Raw genomic sequence first — 24,395 nt, 5'->3', positions numbered from 1 at the left:
AGAGGTGAGCGGAGGAGAACTCCTCCCCCCCTTCCCGAGCTGGCCCCTGCAGACACCTATAGTAGCCCCTGAACTCATCACCGCCAGTGATGCACAGTGCCTGCTACCATCCCGCAGTGCTCCCCTGCACGTACAGGGATGGCTTCGGACTCTCACCTGTCTCCGGTTAGCTGCCTCTGTCTCCCGGAGCTGCTACTGCGTCCTCTTTTCCCTCCCTGGAAGTCACGCAGCGACTCTGTCCCCCACCCTCCCCCTCGCTTGGGGAGCTCTAGTCGGTGGTGGCAGGGAGGACTCTCCAGCTCCGTGGCCAGCCAGGGGAGAGACAGCGGTGGCCCGGTCATGGGGGAAAGTGGCCAAATCCGGGCCGGCCCACCGGGAAATGGCCCGGTTTCCCGGTGGCCCAATCCGCCCCTGCATGGAAGAGTTCTTTCCATTTGAGTAAGGTCTAATGTAGGGTACACACCAGAATGATTTGGCCTCAAAACAATCTTGACTGATTGTATGCAAATTGGGCATGTTTTGGGCCATTTCTGATCCAATTCCAGTCCGATGCGTGGCCCCACGGGTCATTTGGTCGCTTCTCAGATCCTACCTGCTGCAGATAAGATTTGGAAATGACCGCCTTCAACTGGGTACCGATCGGGATCGAATCAGGAGCGGATCATATGCAGATCATGTGCTTCAACAGATCGCGAGACTATCGTACGATCATCTTACAATTTGCTCTCAATCTCAATAGTTCTGGTGTCTACAAGGCATTAGGATTCCATTGATCTTTGACAGAGACAGGGTAAGAGGGGTCAGAACTTGTGTCAGAGGCCTTGGCACAACTGAGATTTTTCAAACACACCCAGAAAACACCAGGTTTCCGCCCATAAACGCTGGCTTCCTCTCATTAAACTGCATTGGCATACTCAGTTGCAAATTCTGTGCATGTATGGGTAATGTGAACGCGGCACTTGCGCAGTACTTCAATAATTGCTCGGTTTACAAATTCTCTAATAAGCGATCAATGCGGAATTAGGCTTATTATCTGCAAATAGTCCTCTGTTTTTCTGCTTTTTATATAACCCAATCTGTAATGTATATTGGCAACTTTTTCTTTAACAAATACTGTACGTGTCTACATCATTACAAGGTTTGAGAAATGTATCTGCATAAAACACGTGCACTTTCAGCAGAAAGTTTTCTCCTGATTTGTATAGATGATTGCTACCTATTCACAGGGTTCCATAATGTAGCACAATTTGAGGCACAATGAATATCTGCCTTGAATAGCCGAATGTATAATAACAACATGGGTAAAGTAATCGCACAAAAAACAAATTTAAATTTCTTTAGATATTATCTTTTGCAGACAATGCTTAACTGCAAGGGCTAATTTATCCTGGGGAAGAATAAGCATATTCCTTTATTGATATTTTAAGCACATTATACAACAGGTGATCGCAAAGTTAGTTTGGTAATGACAACACCTGCAGCGCTTTTAAAAAAGATGATTTGAGTCTGTCTGATGGAGCCGCTGGAATGGGAAAGGGTTTTGTGTATGCCGCGCACATCATTCAGAAATGCCTCACTAAGAGATTTTATTTTGTGTATTTGGAAAGAGTTCATTTTTGGTTCGTTCACTTGCATGTTTATTTTTCTGTGATTTGAATTTAATTAATGACGATGGGAAGCAGCTGTGAGGAAGAGACTGTGGGCACTGGATAGCGCTGCTGATTTGGGGATTTGGGAGCCATTCAGACAGGAACATTCTACCTTTTCAAGGCCGAGCAGATCAATAGCAATGATGTCTTGTTAATGAGCCTGTACACCTGTACCTTCATGTAAAACTTGCATGCGACAAGCGACTGTGCCGTTTTCTGTCGTTCTAGATGATTTTTCCAGCGTTAGATCAATGCATGTTTAAATGTGGGATACCAGCCAAACAGCAGCTTTTTATCTTCTATTACTGTGACACGTTACTGCAGTTGAGTGTCTTTTTCACAGCTAATGACTAAATATATCTAATCATAGATTATTCAGTGTTTATCCAGAGTCTCTGTGCCAGGTATCCTTTGCATAAAGAGGTTTTATACCTACACTAATACCCCAAGCACATATAATACCCTTTAATCATTCAAATGTTAGAGGGCGGAATGTATTCTTTTTGAAACCACTGTAGCAATCTCATCTTATATAAGAATACAACTGCTAAAATCATGTACAAAACAAAACAATGATTAAAGCAGATAGAACACTTACTAATGATTATTGTTGAGTACAAAATAAAAGATGTGTGTGTGTGTATATATATATATATATATATATATATATATATATATATATATATATATATATATATATGCAGATTTGTTTGGCACTTCGGATGAGCTGATTATGCCGCAGTGCCTTCCCAGCGGAGTAATATACGATATATCCACAATACCTTGCAGGGTGCTTTGTAGAAATAAGAGGCGGCACTCGTCGGACTTTGATTCAAATGAGTAATATATTGTACAAAAAATTTACAGCATCATTCAAAGGTGGCGTGATGCGATGCAATGTGATTTATTCACTGCTATTTCCAACCCCGGCCGATGTGATCGCATCGCATGCGATCACATTGCACCGCAAGATCGCATACGATTGCATGCGATTGTATAGGGTGCAATGACATTTACTTTACTATACAGTTGTACGAGATGCAATGAGATTAAGGCACCCCCCCCCCCCCCAGTTTCCATGCCACCCGAAGCGTGGCGAGGGGCAGCGGAACCTGAATAAATGACATAGGAAAATCGCATCACATCACATGCGATTGCATCGCACGCAAAAACGGCATGCGATGCAATGCGATTTTCTTACGCAGAATCGCCCACTAAGCAAATTGTTGTAGATAAAACTTAGTACAGAGCAGACCATTTTGCACTTTCACATTTGTAAAAATAGATGATACATAATCGGTATGCAGAAGAACCCAACCCATTTCCTCTACAAAGAGACTTCATCAGGGGTTTGTACTGAACACAGATGGAGCGCCTCTCAGCCAGCGCTGGGAATCGCCAGTGGAGAGGCGCTCCATCTGATGGGGATGTGCGAGATTCTCACACATATTCATGTCCCTGTCAACATGGCAGCGATGAGCACTTTCCCTGCCTGTCTCCACAGTGGGTGGCAGAGGGCTACGTCGGAACTGGGCACAGAAAACCTGGTGCACAAACCACCATTTTTTCTAATTGGCTGGGCAGAACCATCTATTTAGAATCTCCTAAATGGTGATCTAATCAATGGCTAAACAGTTGGAGACAGACTGTTTATCCATTGCGCTAACCACCCAATGGGGAGCTTGCTTCTAAGCCACACCAGTTCCTGGGGTACAGCATACAACGCTTTCCAGCAGCTTTAGCAGATCTTATGGCAGATGTGCAGAATCAGAAACTCTGTGTAACAGCAGTGACTGCTCGATCCGTGTGGTCGGAAAACTGATTTACCACTCAAATAGGTGCCTTGGAAATTGCAGGCTTGTGGGAGAGCTTCCAATGTAGTAGATAAAGTCCCTAATGTGTATGTTCCCATCTCTGGAATATCCTCAGAGGGGTAAAACTACCTTGCAATCTAGCATTTTACGAGAATATGGTGCAATGCATATCCTCCAACTTTCATTTTTAGATACAAAGATAGTCATTGACATGATTCGAAGATGTACATCCAAAATTGTGTGCATGTGGTATAGCCTTGTGGGAAATGCAGTGCAGCGAGCCCAGCTTTTCGGAAGCTGCTGGAAATTCCCCCAATCTTTTGCTCCCTTGAATAGATTATTTCTGCATGTGTACTACATCTGTTCATGGCTGTTCCATAGATCATCAAGTGAGTGAAGACCACCAGGGTACACTGCAGCCCAATGCTTGGACAGCAGAGCAGTGCTCAAAAATGGTACCATGGACAGTTGAGATGCTTAGAAATGGCATGACCAGTGAACTCGATTCTGGGTCCAACCCGGGTCCGTCAATTTTATAGTAAAGTACCCTGAGTCTAATCTTACTAATTAGTTTAGTCAGGGGCATTTTAAGTGAGGAGAAGGCTTGTGTACAGCATCCTCTGTCTGAGCCCCCTCCTTTCTGCTTGTAGCCATACAACATTGTAGAATCTGAGCACTAGGGAGCTCAGACTCTAATGTGCATGCCCAGTTCTCCGGAAAAAAAATGTGGAGGCCATTTATTCTAAGATTTCTGCAGAGCTGCTGCAGTTTTCTCGGGCCTCCGGAGGGGTAAATAATAATAAAAAATGGGTGCCCCCACATCCATTCGCATACTGCTGTATGGGTGAATTTTCATTCTATGGTCGCCAACTACCAATGATAGGTCACCCGTTTGCAAATAAAAATCAGTCTTATTTGCATTGGATATGTCCAAAATCTGGGCTTCGTCACGCCTGCTCGGGGTGGCACGCCAGGTGAAGCCCAGTATTTTTCTAGGTGCGTTCCCATGTGACAGTCCCCTGCCCTCCCCCTACCCACCCCTCTCTGTGCGAATGCCTCAACGGGTCTGCACATACGTATTTTCACACATGCAATTGTGCAGATCCGCAACATTGGTCCCCGGAACCTAATTGAGCCAAATGCGAGCCAACCTGAATCACCTCCATGATGTGTGCACTTGTGTGTTAGAACATTTGAACTATACACTTTAATGTCACATGTAATGATACTGTAGGAATGACAACTATTCTGTTTATATCACTGTGATATATTATAGTGGTATAGTAATAAATAATTATATCTCATTTTATACTTTTTAATTACTTAGTTTTTAACCACAACTGAGAAAAGACCTTATCTCATATAGTATACAGTATGTAAGCTTTCGTCACATCACTGATGTTAAAATCACACCTAATATTTAGATAGGTAATTTAAAAACAATGAGTACTGTAGCATTTTAGAAATCAGTGTGTATTAGAAATGAGAAAACTACGGAGAAATGGCTTTTAGGCAGTTTTTCGAGCAAGGTTCTCCAATTGATTTCATGAGTTCATCAGGTTAATATTGATAGGGTTGCAGGTGTCCCATGCTTCACAGAGATAATGAGCACTTAAACCATTAGATTGTCGCATTACAGTAAAATTATTAGCCCTTTGTGAGAATTAATGTTTCTTTTTTAGTCTTTAGTCTTCTGTCTACCTCATTTGTCTTTTCTTAGCAACCTGCAGTTTACTCAATATAAAAGATCTATTGTTCGCCTCTTATGACATACTTTAGGAACGCCTAATGAAAAATTCTACTCAGCAACATCAAAAGATCTGATACTTCTTTACCTATAATAATGGTATCTTATTAACTGATACATACCTATAAACATAGGCATCACTGATGACACCTGATGCGCACTATGAATCCCACTCGCACACCAGAGTCATGTGCGACTGAAAAGTGGTGGTATTTAACTTAAATGTCATCACTCTGGGGACAACCCAGCATCATCCGGAGACTAGAGCCTGTATTGTCAGCTCATCCTCTATGACATGTTCCAAGGGTGACACCCAGGTGCGACCTGAACCTCCTTCCTATGGCAGACTGACAACGGTTAGTATCCCAACATCAGTGGGCTTGCTGAGTTCGGCACGCTGCCTGCTCAGTGGCTTGCTTCACTCTCCACTGGTTCTATTCTCTCTCTATGGGGGTCGTGGACCCCCAGAAGGGAAAATTGCCCCTGTCAGTTGGGATCCTGGCTGTCGAGCAATTTATAATACTATATATATTATTGATATAATATTTTGGCATCTGTCCTGTGTTTCCTTGAGCTAGGGGCTAGTATTAAGTAATGTATCACTAGGAGTAGAGGCGCCATGGCGGGTTACTTATATATTTGCAAATGTCCTCTGCATTTTATTATGTTGTATGTTGTTCTGTCCCAATGCATTGTTCTGGGGGAATTTATTGTGTTTTCTTCTTGTCTACGTTAACCTCATTCCTTAATTGCTTTTGTTGCCAAATGGCTACAGCTATGTCAGGAATTTTTTGCTGTAAATCTGTTGAAATTCAAACTTTGTGACCAATTGGCAACATCAGACCAACCATTACCATCTGGTGGTGAACTGGAGTCCTGCAGCCATAAGGAAAAAATATCTACTTTTAAAGTATGAAATCAATGTGACCGATAAAGGGTTATAAGCACCTGTGACATACTTGCCTACTCTCCCTGAGTCGCAGATGGCACCCCAGCCACAAGGAAGAGCATTTAAGAAACTGCACCGTGTTTGCAATGATGCTGTTCACTTCCCACTGCCCAATTTCTGCTTTGTATAGCAGGAATGGATGCAATTGCGGTGTTACATTCACCCTGCCCCCATTATGCGACCTGGCTGGGAGCATCAAGAAAGTTAGTAAGTGTAATCTGTGATGGGCTAATAAATTGATTATTAGTAACTAATTTTGCTTATCAAATTTGCTTATCAATTTACAAGGGCCATTCCTATTTGTTGCCACTGAAAGTGTATTACTTTTTGATTACTATTATTTTTTATATAGAGATTATTTTGTAGTGTAATATCAATTAATCACAGTGTACAATACAATTTCACTTTACAGCATGTGGTACAAGGTTCAGTGCCCTGTTACAGACAGGGCTGGACTGGCACCCTGACACTTCAGGCATATGCATTTCATTTCTGAAAAGAAGATATAAAACCTACACCACATTTATCTTTCCTGAAGGCCTTTATTTATTATATATTTTATTTTAAAGGAAATGTATAGGAAATGTATAGGAAAATAATATTGACATGTCTCTATGTCTAAATATATGTACTGTATAAAAAAACATGTTAAGCAATTTTGAATTCTTTTTTTTTTTTAAAGATTTTTTTGAGGCTGAGTGGAATGTACCAAATGTCCTGCTCACACAGGTATTGTAGTGTAAACCAGTTGTTGTTTGGCGGAAAGGGTACATCTCCAACCAGCATCTTTCTATCCTTAATCGTTTGAGTGCCAACAGCTCTGTGAGAGATATAAATATCAGCTAAAAATGCCAGCGTCGCTCACATTTGTTATATAAATTCAAATTTAAAATGTTGTGTAAAAAAAAATTATATTTCCATTATATAAAGTAAACATTACAGGACATTATGATTTATAAAAATGTTTGCTTGACAATTGTCACACTAATTTTGAAAAATTCACTTGGTACTCAAAGGGTTAAGAAGCATTACTTAATATGCAGAGATAGCATTACTAATATGCAGAGATAACATTACTAATATGCAGAGATAGCATTAAAGGTGATCTGTCAATTTTAGGTGTTCCAGGGGAGAGGCCCCCAAATAAGTAAATTTATAAGGAAATGAGAGGGTTCAATAGAAATGGAGAATGCAATAAGATTCTTCTGACTCAAATGTACTCACTGCAAATCTTTTTTTCTATGCTTTAAATGATATGACTGGTGGTTATGATAAACTGATAGGAAGCCTGTTATAATGTATTTTAGTTAGGATAAAGCACTTGAAAGAAATTGGTTTTGCTATACACATGATGTGAAAAAATCAATAGTACTTTAGTTTGACAAGCTATGTCAATAACCATTGTTACAGTTCAGAAAGTCGTTAATGGATAGTTCTTCCCCAACCAATGCTTTCAACACATGTTAAAAGTGTTCAAATATACCCTGGCAGGAATTAATTATAGGTAAACCCATGGGATTATATACCAATGTTGTTTTTTTTTTTTCTTAAATAGAGAGTGAAATAAAAGTCAGAGGAAAGTCTGAATTCTCCCATGAGAAATGGAATAAGCACAGTTGATAAGCACCTAATATTCATTTTTCATAGTGAATAATGTGACTTGTAATAGGAAACTTGCTCACATTTTCAGTTTAACTCAAGAAAAAATGCATTGTCTGTCACTTTCAATAAGTTCCTTCTTCCGTCTAGTAGCTGCTTGTTTTAATATATTGATTCCTTTAAGGTGACTAGATAAAGGTAATGGGAAGCAATTAATTGCTGCCAGTTTCTTTTGATTAAATCCAATGCAGAGAAATCTAACTAGGCGCCTTGATAGACTGCTATCAAGGAAAGATGAATTTTGTCTCCAATAAGTGCTAATGCTATACAGTTCTTTCACTTTCACTATATTTAAACTTCAGAACATGTTTCAACAATGTAAAAAAACTATATAATTTTGTTTTTTTAAGTTGAAATATTGTTTATTATTCATAAATGATATGAATGCTGCATTTCGGGGAAAAGAAATCAGAAGCCCAACCAACACTATTACATCTGATCTGCTTGCCTGAAAACCAGGTTTCTACCCTAATTCAAATATTTATTAAAACTATAGGGTTGTATGGTTCCAGTGACTCTGATCCAGGGCCGGACTGGCCATCTGGCACTTCTGGCACTTCTGGCAAATGCCAGAAGTGGCAAATGCCAGAAGGGCCGATGGCCTTGTGGGCCGAATTTGTGCAGAAAGTTCTGAGAACTTCACTATCGCTGAGCCTGCTGCCACGCCGCCCCCCCCCCTTGCGTCATTTACATATAGTCGCCATGATGCTGCAGCGTCATGGCGTCATGATGCGGCCATTGCTGAGCCCGATGTAGTGCCCCACATCCCGTGGTGTAGCCAGCGCAGATACGGATGTACCGGCTGCACACCCACATCGTGCTCCGTTCACAGTATTAAAGATGGCGGAGCGGAAAATTTGGGGGCCTGACCTCGGGCGGCAGGCAGAAGGGAGGGAGAGGTGAGGTAGAATGATGTCTGGACGGCGGACTGGCACACACTCACTGGCGTGTTGGTATGGAGGAGGCATGTACTATATGAGAGAGGGCCCTGTATCAGTCCGGCTGCTTTGTTTTTACTCTGGCCTGTGAGCTACATGTTTGTAGTATTTTCTTAGTACTGTGCTTATGTTATGTACTCTGAGTATTTCTCCTGGCTGATCTGGAGGTTCCCTGCTGCCCATACAGCACCTGTGTAGCGTTCCTATGTCTGCCAGTATATCCTAACAACTTATGCCCACAAGGAATGTGTAATGGGCATAATGGTGTGTTCCATAATGTGTAATGGGCATTACGGTGTGTTCCATAATGTGTAATGGGCATTATGGTGTGTTTAATAATGTGTAATGGGCATTATAATGTGTTCCATAATGTGTAATGCCTCCTTTTTGTGATGCCACACCTCCTCTCCATGAGGCCACGCCCCCTTTCCGCCGCTCGGCTTCTCCGTGCAAGGGTCCCACCTACTTCAGGTGGGCCTGTGTGCTGAAAAATGCCAGGGCCGATTTCTGGTCCCAGTCCGGCCCTGCTCTAATCTCCCCTGTAGTCAGTTGCGTTGTTGCTATGTGGGCACTTCCTGCCATATTTACTAATATTTGCTGCAAAAGAATACATTGGGATCAATGGAGTATTCTTGATTACCTTCCCTGACCACAAGTGGAAGCAATGTTGCTTGTCAAATGCTATTGATTTCAACAAGAATGTAACTAGTCTTAAGAGTTATGCTCCTGGGTCATGGTGCTCTCAAGGTGTCTGTAGTGCAAGATGGCTGTAGACTGTGATTTGTTTATCAGTAAACATTTCCCTATGTTACTACTCACTTTGTTAATTGCATCTAAAGGTTTAAAAATTAATCAAGTTGTGTCCAGAATAGGTCAAGAATTTGAACCCTAAAAAAATGACTTAATTGGGCTAGATGGTATATCGGCTCCTTAGTGAGTTGGTGCATGTGGTGTGATCACTAAACTATTAATAACATCTACCTTGACCAAACCTCTTAACAGTCCCAATTTTCATGGGACAGTCATGATTTTTTGTGTGTCTGCATAATACCTGAGGGCAGCATTGTCCCGTAGTTGAGGCCATCAGTTTGTTAGACCCCCTGTTCCTCACTGCTCTGCTTAGCAAAGCAGTGTGGATAAGATTGCACATCATCCAGTCACTGGAAAATAGGGACAGGGGGCATGGCTTGCAGCTCATTGAGTACTGGCCATACCCCAACAGTGACTAAAATGGGGCGCAGCCTCATGGGAAGTGCCGCTATCGTAGACCACGTAACCTAACCAGGAGGTCTTGTCACTCCTCAGCAGTCTTACAAGTTGGGAGGTATGCTTGATCAATGTTGTTAGACATATTTTGATTCAATAATGAACTATCAAGTTCTATACTGTAATACATAATGCTACTGAAAGAATTACAATTTCCAGTGACACTTTCCATTAAAAGAAACATAATTTGTTTATAACAGAGACTTTATTGCAAAGATGACAATCACTCCTACCTCTCAAGCTCGCTGCCTAGGTGTTATCCTTGGCTCTGAACTTTCCTTTGTACCCCACATTCAATCTGTCTCAAAATCATGCCACATGCACCTAAAAAACATATTTAAAATTCGCCCTTACCTTACTCAAGACACTGCAAAAACTTGGATCCATGCTCTCATTATCTCACGGATTGATTATTGCAATAGTCTCCTTATTGGCCTTCCCCAATACAGACTCTCACTACTATAGTCCATCATGAATGCAGCTGCGAGGCTAATCTTCCTAGCCAGACGTTCATCGTATGCAAAGCTACTCTGTCAGTCACTTCATTGGTCACCTGTATTCTACCGTACTCAATACAAAATTCTTTTACTTACACACAAAGCCATAAACCAAACTACACCAACATACATATCTTCTCTTATCTCAAAATATCTTTCAACATGACCTCTACGCTCCTCCCAAGATCTGTGTCTCTCATCCACACTCATTACTCTCTCCCATTTCCAACTGCAGGACTTTCTTTGGGCTGCACCCACTCTGTGGAATGCCCCCCCCCCCCAAGCACAATAAGACTCTCCTCCAGTCTCCAAACCTTTAAGCGTTCCCTAAAAACTCATCTCTTCAGGCAAGCTTATCAAATTCCAGAACCAGTCACAGAACCTTGCATTCTGGTGGAATCGATGCAATAAAGAATACAGTATCTATCCTTATGTATGCGCAGGTATATGTAACCAATATCTCTGAATTCTATTATCATGTAGTGTTCAAGATTGGTTACTAATACCATTCAGTGTGCTGGGGGAACCAATTCCTTGCTTTACTTACTCAGTATTAACCCCTCCCTTGCATGCACCTGAATGGTATTACTGAACTAATTTGAGCATCTACGACTATCTGTATGTCTATCCTTATGTATCAATACCTATTTCCCTATAGATTGTAAGTTTGCGAGCAGGGCCCTCCTACTTTTTGACTGTCTGTATATACCCTGTTTGTTGTATCACTGTCTCCTTTGTAAAGTGCAACGGAATATGCTGCGTTATATAAGAAACTGTTAATAAATAAATAAATAAATCTTATCTGAACACATATAACAGCTTATCTGCCGGTAACACTGGGAGGAAGTCACTGATCAGCCGTTCGGTGTACCTAAGTTATCTTTTATGTATTTTATATTCTGTACCTATGTGATTAGCCTGTTGTCTTTTTATACCCCTTTCACACCAGCCTAAATTCCCGGGTTGAGTCCGGGAACAACCCGGGACTAGCTCTGGTGTGAAAGGTTCCCGGGACAAAATCCCGGGCTAATTTGCCGGCAATCCAACCCGGCTAGGTACCAGGATTACTCCCGGGTCCTTCCCGGTCTACTGGCTGGTGTGAAAGGTGCAGGGACATGTCCCTGCTTCCCGTGTTGCCTCTGCTGATGTCAGCTAATGCTGATTTGCTAGCAGGGCAACTTCCTGTTGTGCTGGACGCTCACAGACACTCCCAGAGGCAGCAAACAGCGTGCAGGGAGATACAGCGTGCATTTTAAACCCTGCAACTCAGGCAAAGTGGGTTTTAACCCCTGCAAGTGTGGCTGCCATGTCTTGGACGAATGAAGAGGTGAGGGAGCTGTTAGCCATCAGAGGGGAAGAGGAGAGCCGGCGCCAGATTACAAGCACTGTGAAGGATGCCCAGATATACCACAACATTGCCAAGGCCCTGGCATCACGGGGCTTCGTCCGCAGCCAGCAGCAAGTGGTGAACAAGTTGAAGGGGCTAAAGAAACAATTCCACCGCATACATGACCGCAATCGGAATAAGAGCGGGGCTGCAAGGCAAGATTGGATCTTTTATGAGCTGTGCAAAGCATGTTTTGGCCACACTGTGCTGAGTGACCCCGTCAGCCTGTCCTCCTCCAGCTCGGTCACTCTCTCATCGGTGGTTGATGAAGACAATAATCAGTCGATGGACAGTACCCAATCTGGGCATATCACCTGGGCCAACATCACCGATATTAGTCCCAGATGACACCGATTTAAACTCCTCCATTAACTCCTCCGTTAACCATGCAGATGACAGCATAAGCGGCACCAGTGTAGAAACCATCCAAGAGAGTGATGTGCCCGCCACACCCAAAGCGACACCCAAGAAAGCTCTCCCTATGATGCGCACCAATAGTAAGTATTTATCCTTGCTTGAATGTCCTAAGCACTTGCATTCCAATACACAGTAATGTTGCACTATACGCCACCACAACCGTCCACTGCAAAGTTTGGTGTCGCAGAGTGTATCAAGTGTAGGTGGGAGTAGGCCACAAACACATACGATCACACCACTGCTTTTTCTTATGCCCTTTTCTCCTTCTTTTACTCCCCTTGCAGTATATACAGTTCCACTGCGGAAGCGCAAAGCCACCAAAGTAGAGCTTGCAGCACGGGAAATGACCAGGGTGCTCTGTGAAGAACTGCACGACATGGACAACAACATGCAGCGACAGGAGGATGCCCGGCAACTCCGTTTCATCGAGGCGGAAAGAGAGCTGCAGCAGACCTTCATAACGCAGATAATGGGTCACCAAGAGCGCATCTTGCCCAACTACCAAGACCGTCAATTCCAGTTCCTGGAACACATCCTGCCTCGCTTTGTGGGTAACAACATGCTCCCAGCTAACCAAGGCCCTATTGCCCCTGAGCATAGCTACCAGCCATATTCCAGAGGTCCATACTATGATCCTCCTAACCCGCCACCATCCTCGCCTGAATACCCTGTATACAGGCAATTGCAATAGGCATTTTAAAATAGTATTGCTGTTTTAAGGGCACATTTCATTTTGAAATAGTATTGCTGCTTTAAGGGCACTTTTGTAGGTAGGGGGGCGGGGGAGGTTGGGTTTTTAGGGTGTTATTTTTTTATTTATATGCTGATAGTTCGGCACTTTATATGCCTGTGCACTTTACAGGTTTGATGTTTACAATGACCGACCGATGTTTGCCGAGCACTTTTCAAGTTTACAAAAAAGTTGGCCTGATTCATAAGGTCCTGTTTAGGGGGCGGGGGTGGGGGGGATTTTTAATGCTTGTGGGGGGTGGGGGTGGGATGTTTGATGATTGTGGGGGGCGGGGGTGGGGGGGGGGTTGTTTGATTTGTGTAATGTGCCTTTATATTTTTTGTATTTATCTTGCACTATTGTGCCTAGAAATAGGCAAAGTTTTACACTTTTATATATGCCTTCTCATTTGTTTTCTTGAAGTAAACAAGGTTAAAATACTACTACTGTTTGGTGCCTAATTTTTAATAATCAATAATGTAATGTGGGCCTAAAAAAGGCCATTTTCAATGATAAATGCAGGGTCAACCTGGGTTTGGTATGAAAGGTACCGACCCGGGTTGTCCCTGCTTCAAAAGCATGTGTGAATGGGTCCCAACCCGGGAATGTCCCTGCTTGTCCCGGGAATGGAATTCCCAGGTTTGTCTCTGCATTTCTGGTGTGAAAGGGGTATGAGACAGACAGGCTAATCACAGACACCAGCTCCATGCTTTTGTTCTGCCTGTAATACCCTTTTCACACCAGCCTAAATTCCCAGGTTGGCCCTGGGACTAGCATTGGTGTGAAAGGTTCCCGGGCCAAATATCCTGGGAAAATTTGCAGGGATTTCAACCCTGCTAGATAGCAAGGTTACTCTTGGGACCATCCCAGAATTCCGGCTGGTGTGAATGGTACTTACCTGGCAACCCAGCTTGCTGTCACTCTCCACTGATGATGTCGCTTAAACGGTGCAGGTGACAGCGGGGCAGCAGCTTGAATCCCCGGTGATGATGCCGCTGTGGTGCAGTTTCCCCAGTGTACTTATTGCCACCTACGGGCACAGAGTTGCGAGACAGCAGGCGGCAGTGCAGGTAAGTGGAGGACCTGGCATCCACTGTCAGTGCATATGCTATTGGATTAATCGAGAAGGAGGTAAGTATACACAGGGTTGTCCACATCTGTTGAGGATCTGGACTTTTCAGCAGATGAGTGGACTCCACGGTGACACTACCCCTACTCTGAGGACTTAGCAGTTTTTACAATCTTATTAATTTAGGTAATATTTGTGTGTGTGCGGAAAACCTTTTAATGCGGATTGGAATAAAGAAACCGCTATAGGTGTGAAGTCTCCTATCCCATCATGAGGAAGGGTATACCACCCTATCTTCTAAAGAAACCTTGATATGCTTATATAGTCGTTTGCAATAGTGAGTCCTGGTACGCCCTAGTTGAATCATTTACATAAAATATTTAGATTGGATAAAAACCATTCTACACATTTGCATTTCTTTCTTGTTTTATTCTAATCTCGGATGAATCCTGAGCAAAAGATTGGGAGAAGTCTGATTATCTACGGTTGAGGATTAACTACTGTAAACACCATAGAAGGGAAGCGTTCTCTTCACATCCATTTTTTAGAGTGTCCATAAGGGGAGCGCCTAAGTTTAGAGTATAACCTATCTTGTATATATACCTTTGCTGGGGATCAAGGGTAATATCCCCCTACTCTGAACTGGCGAGCTCCGGTTATATTAGCGCAAAAAGAGTCGTCTAACGTTTACGTCTATATAAATAAGTTTCTGAAGATTTGTCCAGTATATGCAAACAGAGAAGTAATTTGTAGTCATGGCACCAAGAGCAAGTTTGTGCAAGAGTATCCCAATCATTTTGTGAGTATGTACCGCATCCGAGTATAACCTCTGTGGTGACTTGGGAGCTGGGTGCTGCCCCGTGACATTACCAAGCAGCACCTGGCTAGTCAGCAGTGCAGCAAGAAACTTTGGGGGCAGCCTAACATTTCCAGCAATACTAGACATGCCCCCAATGTCATGTAATCCCTGTACTAAATTGAGGCAAACCGAGGCTTCTAGTGAGACCTTGTCCCCTATATGCTAGGCCTTGCCCATTTTTGAGGGCATGAACCTTCTGCATTCTCAGGGGGTTATTTAGTTATGTGCACAGTGGCATGGTTACAAAGTACAATCAGTCTCACTGCAGCCTATAAGAGAAATTGATCATAGGATAAATGCATACCATGAATGCCAGATTAGAGAAACCTGTGCTGGTCAAGTTGGAAGATGTTGAGCGAGTGGATAGGAGTTCCTTTAAAATCTTGGATAACAAATGATGTATTCTGTAAATGTGACTTACATTGCAGTGGTGGTCTGAGATAATTTTGTGCTCTGGGCAACACTGAATTATTGTGATGATGTTCCCTCCTTCCAAAACCTCTTGTCCAGGTTCAGGACTCTAACTAGCTCCAAGAAGCTAGAATGTATTTACATTTTGATAATGGCTCTACAAAGACCACTGGGAAGAAATTCAGGATCTGTTGCAACACTTTTTGTATCCATCCAACAAACCTGCAGAGGTGTGCTTGAGTAAACTTGTATGGGACCGCAGCTGTATGCTATTGGTCTGCACCGTTTCTTGTCCCTATTTTTCTGTAAACTGAAGGGCAAATTAATATGTGGCAGTCACACTGCTCTGAGTCCTGGGAAGTATCGAAATCCATCCCTATTCATATGTATGTTCATATTCATATGTGTTCATATAGTGTGCTGTAGTCTTTGATTCAATTTCATAGACATGGCGGAAAAAAATGTATTTACAGGTTGAGTATCCCGTATCCAAAATGCTCGGGACCAGGAGAATTTTGGATAACGGATTATTCCGTATTTTGGAATATTTTAATATTTCAATGATGTATTTTGAAGTATCTTGCATTTATGCTGTATAAACACATAAAATAAACACAAATATATTTTATTACCACATAAAATACACACAAATATATTTTATTTGTTCAAAAAACAAGGTTTCAAAACATGAAACAAAATTTGTGTACTATCTCAGATACTGAATTTGAATGCCAAGCAATCATTTTCTTGTACATATATAGTGCCAGCTACATATCATGTCCTCAGTAATGCTGTTACAAATGTCCCCAGTGAGTTTTTAGATAAACAAATTTTTTTTCCCACTTTCTGGAAAGTATGGTTTTCGGAATAATTCGGATAACGGATATTCGGATACGGGATACTCAACCTGTACAATGATAATTGTTTTATAGAATTGGAAGTAATTGGTGAAATTAATTTGGGTGATTCTAAGCAGCCATGTTTTAATTTTTAATCTACAGTATAGTTATTTAAGTGCTGTCGATAGATAAATGCATATAGACAGATGACTGCTTGACATTCTTTTCTGATTATATTTCCAATACAATTATTGCTTTTGACCAAACAGTTGTATGCAGCTGGATAGATCATTTTGTAGAGCAATAGATTATTTTGCTAATGCATGTTTTAGCAGAAGCACAGTTTTTCTTCGTGTGATTACAAGTTCTTGAAAGTATTTGTGAGGTCAGCTGGTGTTGTGGGAAAAAGGAGAAGCATTATATTAAATTCAGTAGTAAAACGACAGGCAAACTCTTCTCTTATTACCATGGGCATGTGTTTATATTTTACTTTCCTTAATTGGCTATCTTTTATTTACTTTAAATGAACAATTTGGCAAGTTTAGCTCCCCTGATATCAATGAGGCACAAAGTGTGTTAGAAGTTTGGATTATAAAGTCATACATCCAAGGCTGCAAATCCAAACATCCCCAAGATACTTCAGAAATAATTGGCTAATGTAAATGAAAATCAACTTGCTAAAGATAACTGTCTGTTGTGTTTTGTCTCTCAGGAACCTAATGAGTTAATTTAGGTTATTTATTTTTTTAAACTCCAACCAGGACATGAAAATCATCCAATTGTTTGATATTTGTTAAATACATATTATTTTCACATATACATGGAAAAATTAAAATCAGAGAGAAGTGAAAAACAAAATTTAATTTGATAATTTTAACAAAAAAGTTTTGATACCTCCTCCTCCTCGGGATGTTGCTTGCTATGAAGATATGCTAAGCTCAAGGGATAATGAGAACTTTCTTGTCTAATATAGTTAAAAACTTTTCAAGCAATTTAAATGTGTATTTTTACTTGTTCGCATAACATAAGTAAGGATACCTCCCTACATTATACTGTCAAAATTTGGACAAAACAAGCCCCAACTGGCCCAACTGTGGCCCCAATAGGCACCACTTCACCTCTTGTGGTCCAGAAATCAGGACCTAGAAGTAAAATTGGAGCATCTGGGTGACTTGGTTATTTAGAGAACGTATGCACACTTTGGACCTTATTCTGATTGACTCGCAAGGCTGCGAAAATCGCAGTGTGCGAGTCCTTCAGACGCCACCCGCAGTGACAACCCCCCCTCGCATGCATGACCCCCCGCATGGCTGCGAATGGATGATTTGCATAATCATCCATTCGCAGACAGGGAGAAATCGGGTGCCCTTTGTGAGGACAGGGTGGGCAGCTGACATCTGGTGATGTCAGATGACCGCCCACCCCCCCACATCCATGTCATGGCCTCATTCAGTGCCAGATTAAGCCTTCGGGGGGCCCGGGGTACTTTAGACAGGGGGGCCCCCTTGCACTTGTCATTACTGGCCGCAAACTGCACGGGAGAATATTAGACTGTCAAAACACAGAGTAAAGGCAGAATAAACTTGGTCAATGGGTAACTGCAGGGGATATTACACACACACACACACACACACACACACACAAACAGTACACATACATACTTACCACATGAAAAGCCTGTGTTTGTCCCTCTGCACCTTACTCTGTAGGAGACCTCACAGCCCTAGTGCTGCCTCTGATTAAAAACCCTCCCATGACTAAGCTGCTGCTGCTGTTCTCCATGGGCCTGAGAAGCATGTAATGAGCTCCACCAATCAGAGCTCAGCACAAACCTCTCAGCCTCTGCCCTCTGGTGCAAAGTGTCATGGGACTTAGTCAACTCCCAGTAATGCAATCAGTGTGCTTTGGCTCCTGATGCTCAGCACCATTAATCATTGTCACATTGGCAGATAGGTGAAGCTGCAGCACTACCCCACTCCCATGCACAAAACCTTTAGCTAAAAAAAAAATATATATATTTTTTTTTAAAAATACATGCCAACAGAGGGGGCCCCTAGCTAGAGGGGGGCCCAGGGGCACTGACCCCTTGTGCCTCCATTATAATCTGGCCCTGGCCTCATTACCATGAGGACATCCTGCGTTCTCATGGGAACGCCCATGAAATGCTGGGTGTTCCCATATGGTAATGGGGCTGCCCTTCTCCGCCCCCCACTCTCTGTGTAGGGTGCGTGCACCCGGCGAATATTGTGTTTGCCGGGTTCTGTATGATTCATTGCATTACCTGTCGATCTTCCGCAATGCCAAATCCTATAACAATAAACATTATTTTTGTATTTTGGCATAATTCAATGCACATTAATCTCCTCCCATCGGGAGTAAGGAGACATATTTGCTCATCCTTACATAAGTGCCACCATCCTAACCAGGTTATTACCTGTATAAATGGAAACAAAGTCACAATTTAGGTGATTTACATAATGAAACAGCATTTCCACTGCCATTTGTCTAGAACCTTTTCTTGAGCGCCTTGTTGTACCAGTAAAGTTATAATTACATTTTATAACCATGACCCCAAACCTCATTGGACATTTTAATTTCAGACCATCAACATAGCCAATCTCCCAGCACCCCACAGAGGTGCACAGTTGGCCATGTTGATTTGCTGTATAATAAATAATAATAATAATAATAAATACCTGAATAGGGCCAATAAAGTGCTGCTGAAATCACCTCCTGCATCTGATTCCCATATAAATGCTTTTGATATTAGCCAAGAAATGCAGCAAGAAAAGAACGATACAATATGGATTTAAAACAGAGGAACATCTGAAAACCAAATATTCCTGGAATAAATAATAAGTTTGTACATAGATTTATTTTACTGTCAAATCAGATGTTAATTTATGGTGACAGAATCACTTAAAGTTATTCATGGTTGTCAGTTTTATAAAATTATGCTTTATATGATATTTCACAGATAGCTACGTAAAAACAAAGAAAACATTATTTTGCTGTAGTTACAATGTATGCGTTCTGCCGTACCCGTGGTAGTTAATGGTAAAATTGACAAGTTACATCTATCTGCCAAGTTATAGCCATTTAGTTTGCAAGTAGAACTGTAAAAGTATTGTGCCCAAAATGTGAGTTCTGTAATATAGCACACGTAATATACTCCAATCTGTGGTAAATGCCTGCTTGTAATAAATTGTGTTTTCTTTTGTTTCCAGTATTTAAATTGAACTACAGTGCTTCAGACACGACTGACAGAAACCGTGTTAAATCCAGATTAAAGAAGTTTATATCTCGTCGACCATCACTGAAAACTCTACAAGAGAAAGGACTTATTAAAGGTATTGTAATGACCGTTTGTAGAATTGTATTAAGATGAATATTACAGACACGGTTTTTTTTAAGAACTTGTGAAAGAAAATGATAACCAAAGTAATCTCTAAACTGTGTTCCTTTATACTGAATAGACCATTTTGAGTGTAAATGAGTCAAAGTACTCTCTAATCAGGCTACATTTGTACATTGCTTGCCATAGAGTATATGTTGGAAAATACCCTTGTGGTGCATACACACTTGCCGATGCTGGGGGGAAAAAGGGAGCGACTGCAGGGGGAGCAATGGTCATGCTGCGGCTACAACATGACCATCGTTAAAGAGGAATCCCTTATCTGAACATGTTCAGATGAGGGAGGGGGTCATTTACAATGTGGAGTGTACACACTAGGTGATATTGTCAACAAAATCTCTCAGAAAGCCTTTTCTTAGCGATATTATGAACAATATTGCCTAGTGTGTATGGGGATTAACCCCTTGAGTGGTGGGTTTAGCAAGGGCAGGACAAACCTACCAGGGCAGGTTTGTCCTGCCCCACAAAATCCACCACAGAGCTGTGGGTCGACCTCCGAATCTCTCGCCCCCTCCTGCCACTCCCCCTCATCTCTGCTCTGGCACCGTATGCCGGAGCTCCTGTTACCTCTGTCCCAGCCGCCGATCATAATAGGTGGCAGGTTCGGGGATGTTCGTGGTAGCTCGGGAGGACTCGGATGCCTGAAATCCCGAGTCCCCCTGAGCCGCGCCGAACATCCCCGAGCCTGCCGTCTGCCGCCTACTTAATACTAGAACTAATGGCGGCGGGGCAGGGGAGTTTGCTTCGGAGTACAGTAGCTGGAGCTGAGAGGTGAGGGGGATTGTTGGGTGGGGAGAGCAGAGCGGCCACTGGGGGGGGGGGGGGGTGCAGCGCAGCTGAGCACAGAAAATTGTGGTTAAGTGGGAATTTTTGGGCTGGTCACATTTCAACCATCAATCTCATATATTTTTTTCCGGTACTCTTTACTTAGAACGGCGCCCACGATTTTGATCGTGGGTATCGTTAGTAAAAAATCGCGGGCATCGCATGCACTAAAAAATCGGGTGCGATGCGACCGACGCGATGCCCGCGATTTCCCATAGGGAACAATGTTAAATGTCTCAATTGACCCAATTTACCTGTTCAATGCCTCAATTGACCCGATTTTTCCATAGGAAACAATGTTAAATGGCCCACAGAGGCCAAATAGGCACCCTGAAGTGTGAAATGGCCCCCACAATTGTTAACGCCACCCCACGATCAACGTGAACCCGAAGCATGGCGAGCGCAGCGAGCCCGCGAGGGGCGGCGGTACGCGTCCTACTACCTTTTCATACCCCCACTATCCACGTCGGCGTGGAGTTGAGTATAGAATGTGTGGCGAGCGCAGCGAGCCACCGAGCCCGAAATGTGGCGAGCGCAGCGCGCCCCGCGAGGGGACGCGGACAGCTGTGAAGCCCGCGAGGGTATCCGCGTCCCCTCGCGGGGCACGCTGCGCTCGCCACGCTTCGGGCTCGGTGGCTCGCTGCGCTCGCCACACTTTCTATTCTCAACTCCACGCCGACGTGGATAGTGGGGGTATGAAAAGGTCGTAGGACGCGTACCGCCGCCCCTCGTGGGCTCGCTGCGCTCGCCACGCTTCGGGTTGACGTTGATCGGGGGTGGCGTTAACAATTGTGGGGGCCATTTCACACTTCAGGGTGCCTATTTGGCCTCTGTGGCCCATTTAACATTGTTTCCTATGGAAAAATCGGGTCAATTGAGGCATTGAACAGGAAAATCGGGTCAATTGAGACATTTAACATTGTTCCCTATGGGAAATCGCGGGCATCGCGTCGGTCGCATCGCACCCGATTTTTTAGTGCATTCAATGCCCGCGATGGCCGCGATAGGCGCCCTTCTAGGTAAAGAGTACCTTTTTTCCTTATACCTCTTGATAAAACTACCCAATCTACACAAAATAGGCCACTTTTTTATTGTATAGAAAGTGAATGAAAATAAAATGGGTGTATTACTGTGTTTTCTAAACACTACCAATAAATACTTTGTTGGTCTTGGTTTGGCATTAACCCATCTTACCAAAACTAAATTCTGCTTGTTTTCATCTGGTCTTGAATTACAGGCACAGGACATGTTAAATAGTGGTATTATATGAGTATCCTGACAATAAACAAGGGACCAAATGTAATAGGGTGTGATTTTTTCACACAAAATCCCATGTTTTTCCAAAATCACAAGTGTCTGTTTTAAAATCTTAAAATCATTTTAAAACGATTTATCTACAGGTGATGGGTACGGCCATGGGGACCAGATTCGCGCCGAGCTATACAAACCTCTATATGGGTGAGGTGGAGGATAGTCTCATCTGGGGGGGACCGTTCGGTGTGAATCTGGTCCTCTATGGCCGTTATATCGATGATTTGTTTATAATTTGGGATGGGGATTTTTCTCACACTTTCCTTTGTGAATCACCTCAACACTAACACTTTTAATTTGCAATTTACCCACACATTTGACAAACAGAAAATAGATTTTTTGGACTTGACTCTTGAAATTAAGGAGAGTATGATTTCAACAAGTACATTCTTTCAGGAAGTAAGTACAAATAACTTCCTACATTTCTCCAGCTCACATTACCCTGCATGGAAGAGGAACATACCAAAGGGTCAATTGTTACGATTAAAAATATATTGCTCTGATCACTCCACCTTTTTAGAACAGGCAAAAGAGCTTACCACCTCTAAACACTAAAAAAGAGAGCGAAAATAAACTCACTTGGCTAAAACCTAAACCTAATGGCTTTTTTAAATGTGGGGCGAATCGCTGTCACATGTCAATATAAACCACAAAAATGTACTAATATTCATATGAATGGTGAAGATAAAATCTATCACTTAAAAAACTTTATAAACTGTAATACTTGTTACGTCATCTATGTTTTACACTGTTCCTGCAACCTCTGTTATGTGGGCCGGACAACCCGCCCACTTAAGCAGAGGTTTTTAGAACATAGGAGGAACATCATAAATAAAATATCTACACATAGTGAGACACTTTTCTACTGTACATAATGGGGATCCCGATTCCTTAACCTTAGTAGGTGTAGAAACCATCCCAGTTACTAAAAGGGGTGGAGGCCGCTTCAAATCTTTATGTGAAAAAGAGGTCCATTGGATGTATCGGATGGATTCTCTTTTCCCGAACGGCTTGAACAAAGCCGTAGAACTCAATAGTGTCATTTGACTTAGCTTGTCTTCAGTATAGATCATTCCTTACGTCCAGCAAGACCTAGATAAAGTGCCCACTTTCTTATTATGAGTATATATATATTTTTTCTTTGTCGGTATCAGATTTATATAATTTAATAAAATAGAGGGGGGAATAGGAGAGGGGGGGGGGAGGCCTTGAGAGAGGGAGGGGGAGGGGGGAGGGGTTCACATAATTTTTTTAATTTTAATTTTTACTCATATCCATATATATATATATATATATATATATATATATATATATATATATATATATTACATGTCCTTTATTATTATTATTATTTTTATTAACATCTTTAAGACCTATTTGATCCTTGTACCCACTTTATTAGAACATTATGAACATAAGCTGTATCACTATGAGCCACTTAAACCTATATATGATGGCCGCTACGGTTTCCATGACAACCCTCCAACAAATCCATGTTGCTCCTTCATTGGGCCAACCAATTAAACCATCTGGTTTCTGTGATATAAAGATCAGCATACGTGACTTTCATGAAATAAGACTCCATATAACTTTAGATGTGGGCAGTACCTACTGTATATGCCATAATGAAGATCATTTCTCACACAAATGATGTTTGAATTGACTTGTACCACATGCCCTTGCCCGTAGCGGACTCTCGCTCTGACATTTTGATCAGAGCGAGACCTGGTACGCGAATCTTACAACGCGTGACCCGACTGACATAGTCAGAACGGCATCTGGACTTCCAGGCTCAGTAATACACTGACAGTATAACAACACGTGACCGGACAATCCGGACAAGTGATTGGATGGATTGCCGATCACTATGGATACCATTCAACAGAATTATGCTAATCCCACTCTCTTCTTTACCGATTGGCTATTTTCTTCTCTCTTGTCAGAAGATTAAATGTTTAAATTACACTTACGAATACTCTTTTTTACAACTATTGATATGTATTAGCTTTAAAATATGAATTACTGTAGTTTGCCTTCTGTTGATATCTATTTGCTTTATGTATATTTACCATGTAAAACCACTTGTGTAGGGGTATATAAACACCATGGTGAGCAGTACTCATTCTACCTTTGACAAAGCTGAACCTCTTTTTAAATATACTTTAGGTATAACATAACTAACAATGCTAACAATGTCCTTCATTAGTTGTTTCTTAAACTATAAATCCATTGGATTGGATCGATTGTCTTGTCTGTATTTTCACCGTCGGTCAATGGTTGTCGGTATAATGACCGCCGGGATTTTGACCGTCAGGATTTCATACCAAATCCTTTGGGATATCCCATGGTGTTCTCTCCATGTTGGATCTGGTCACCTGACTGCAGAGCACTAATGAGAATCCAGCTCTCCCTCATGTGACCTCCTCTACTAATCCCAGCACAGCTTAAAGGATACAAGGAACAACTCAAGCAATCACTAATCACCAAAACATTGTTGCTTTCCAGTAACATCCTTGACTTACTGATCTCTGTTGGTCAGGATGTGTATCTCCCGCTTCTCAAGATACAGCATGCAGTGGCTCCTTGCTGGCGGAGAGCAAAGAACATTATTCT

The 24,395-nt window shown here is 42.3% G+C and overlaps 1 protein-coding gene across 1 annotated transcript in view; it reads left to right on the top strand.

The window, feature by feature from the left end:
- ARHGAP15 (Rho GTPase activating protein 15) overlaps nucleotides 1-24,395 on the top strand; it is a 579,674-nt gene that overhangs the window by 342,107 nt on the left and 213,172 nt on the right. Inside the window, exon 10 of the mRNA XM_083153856.1 lies at nucleotides 19,459-19,581. Within this exon, the coding sequence (XP_083009982.1) occupies nucleotides 19,459-19,581 (123 nt within the window). The remainder of the gene's footprint in view (nucleotides 1-19,458; nucleotides 19,582-24,395) is intronic.

This window comes from Crinia signifera, chromosome 7 (genome assembly GCF_055691185.1).
Source record: "Crinia signifera chromosome 7, ASM5569118v1, whole genome shotgun sequence".
Lineage (NCBI taxonomy): Eukaryota > Metazoa > Chordata > Amphibia > Anura > Myobatrachidae > Crinia > Crinia signifera.
This window is presented reverse-complemented; position numbering and strand designations above follow the sequence as displayed.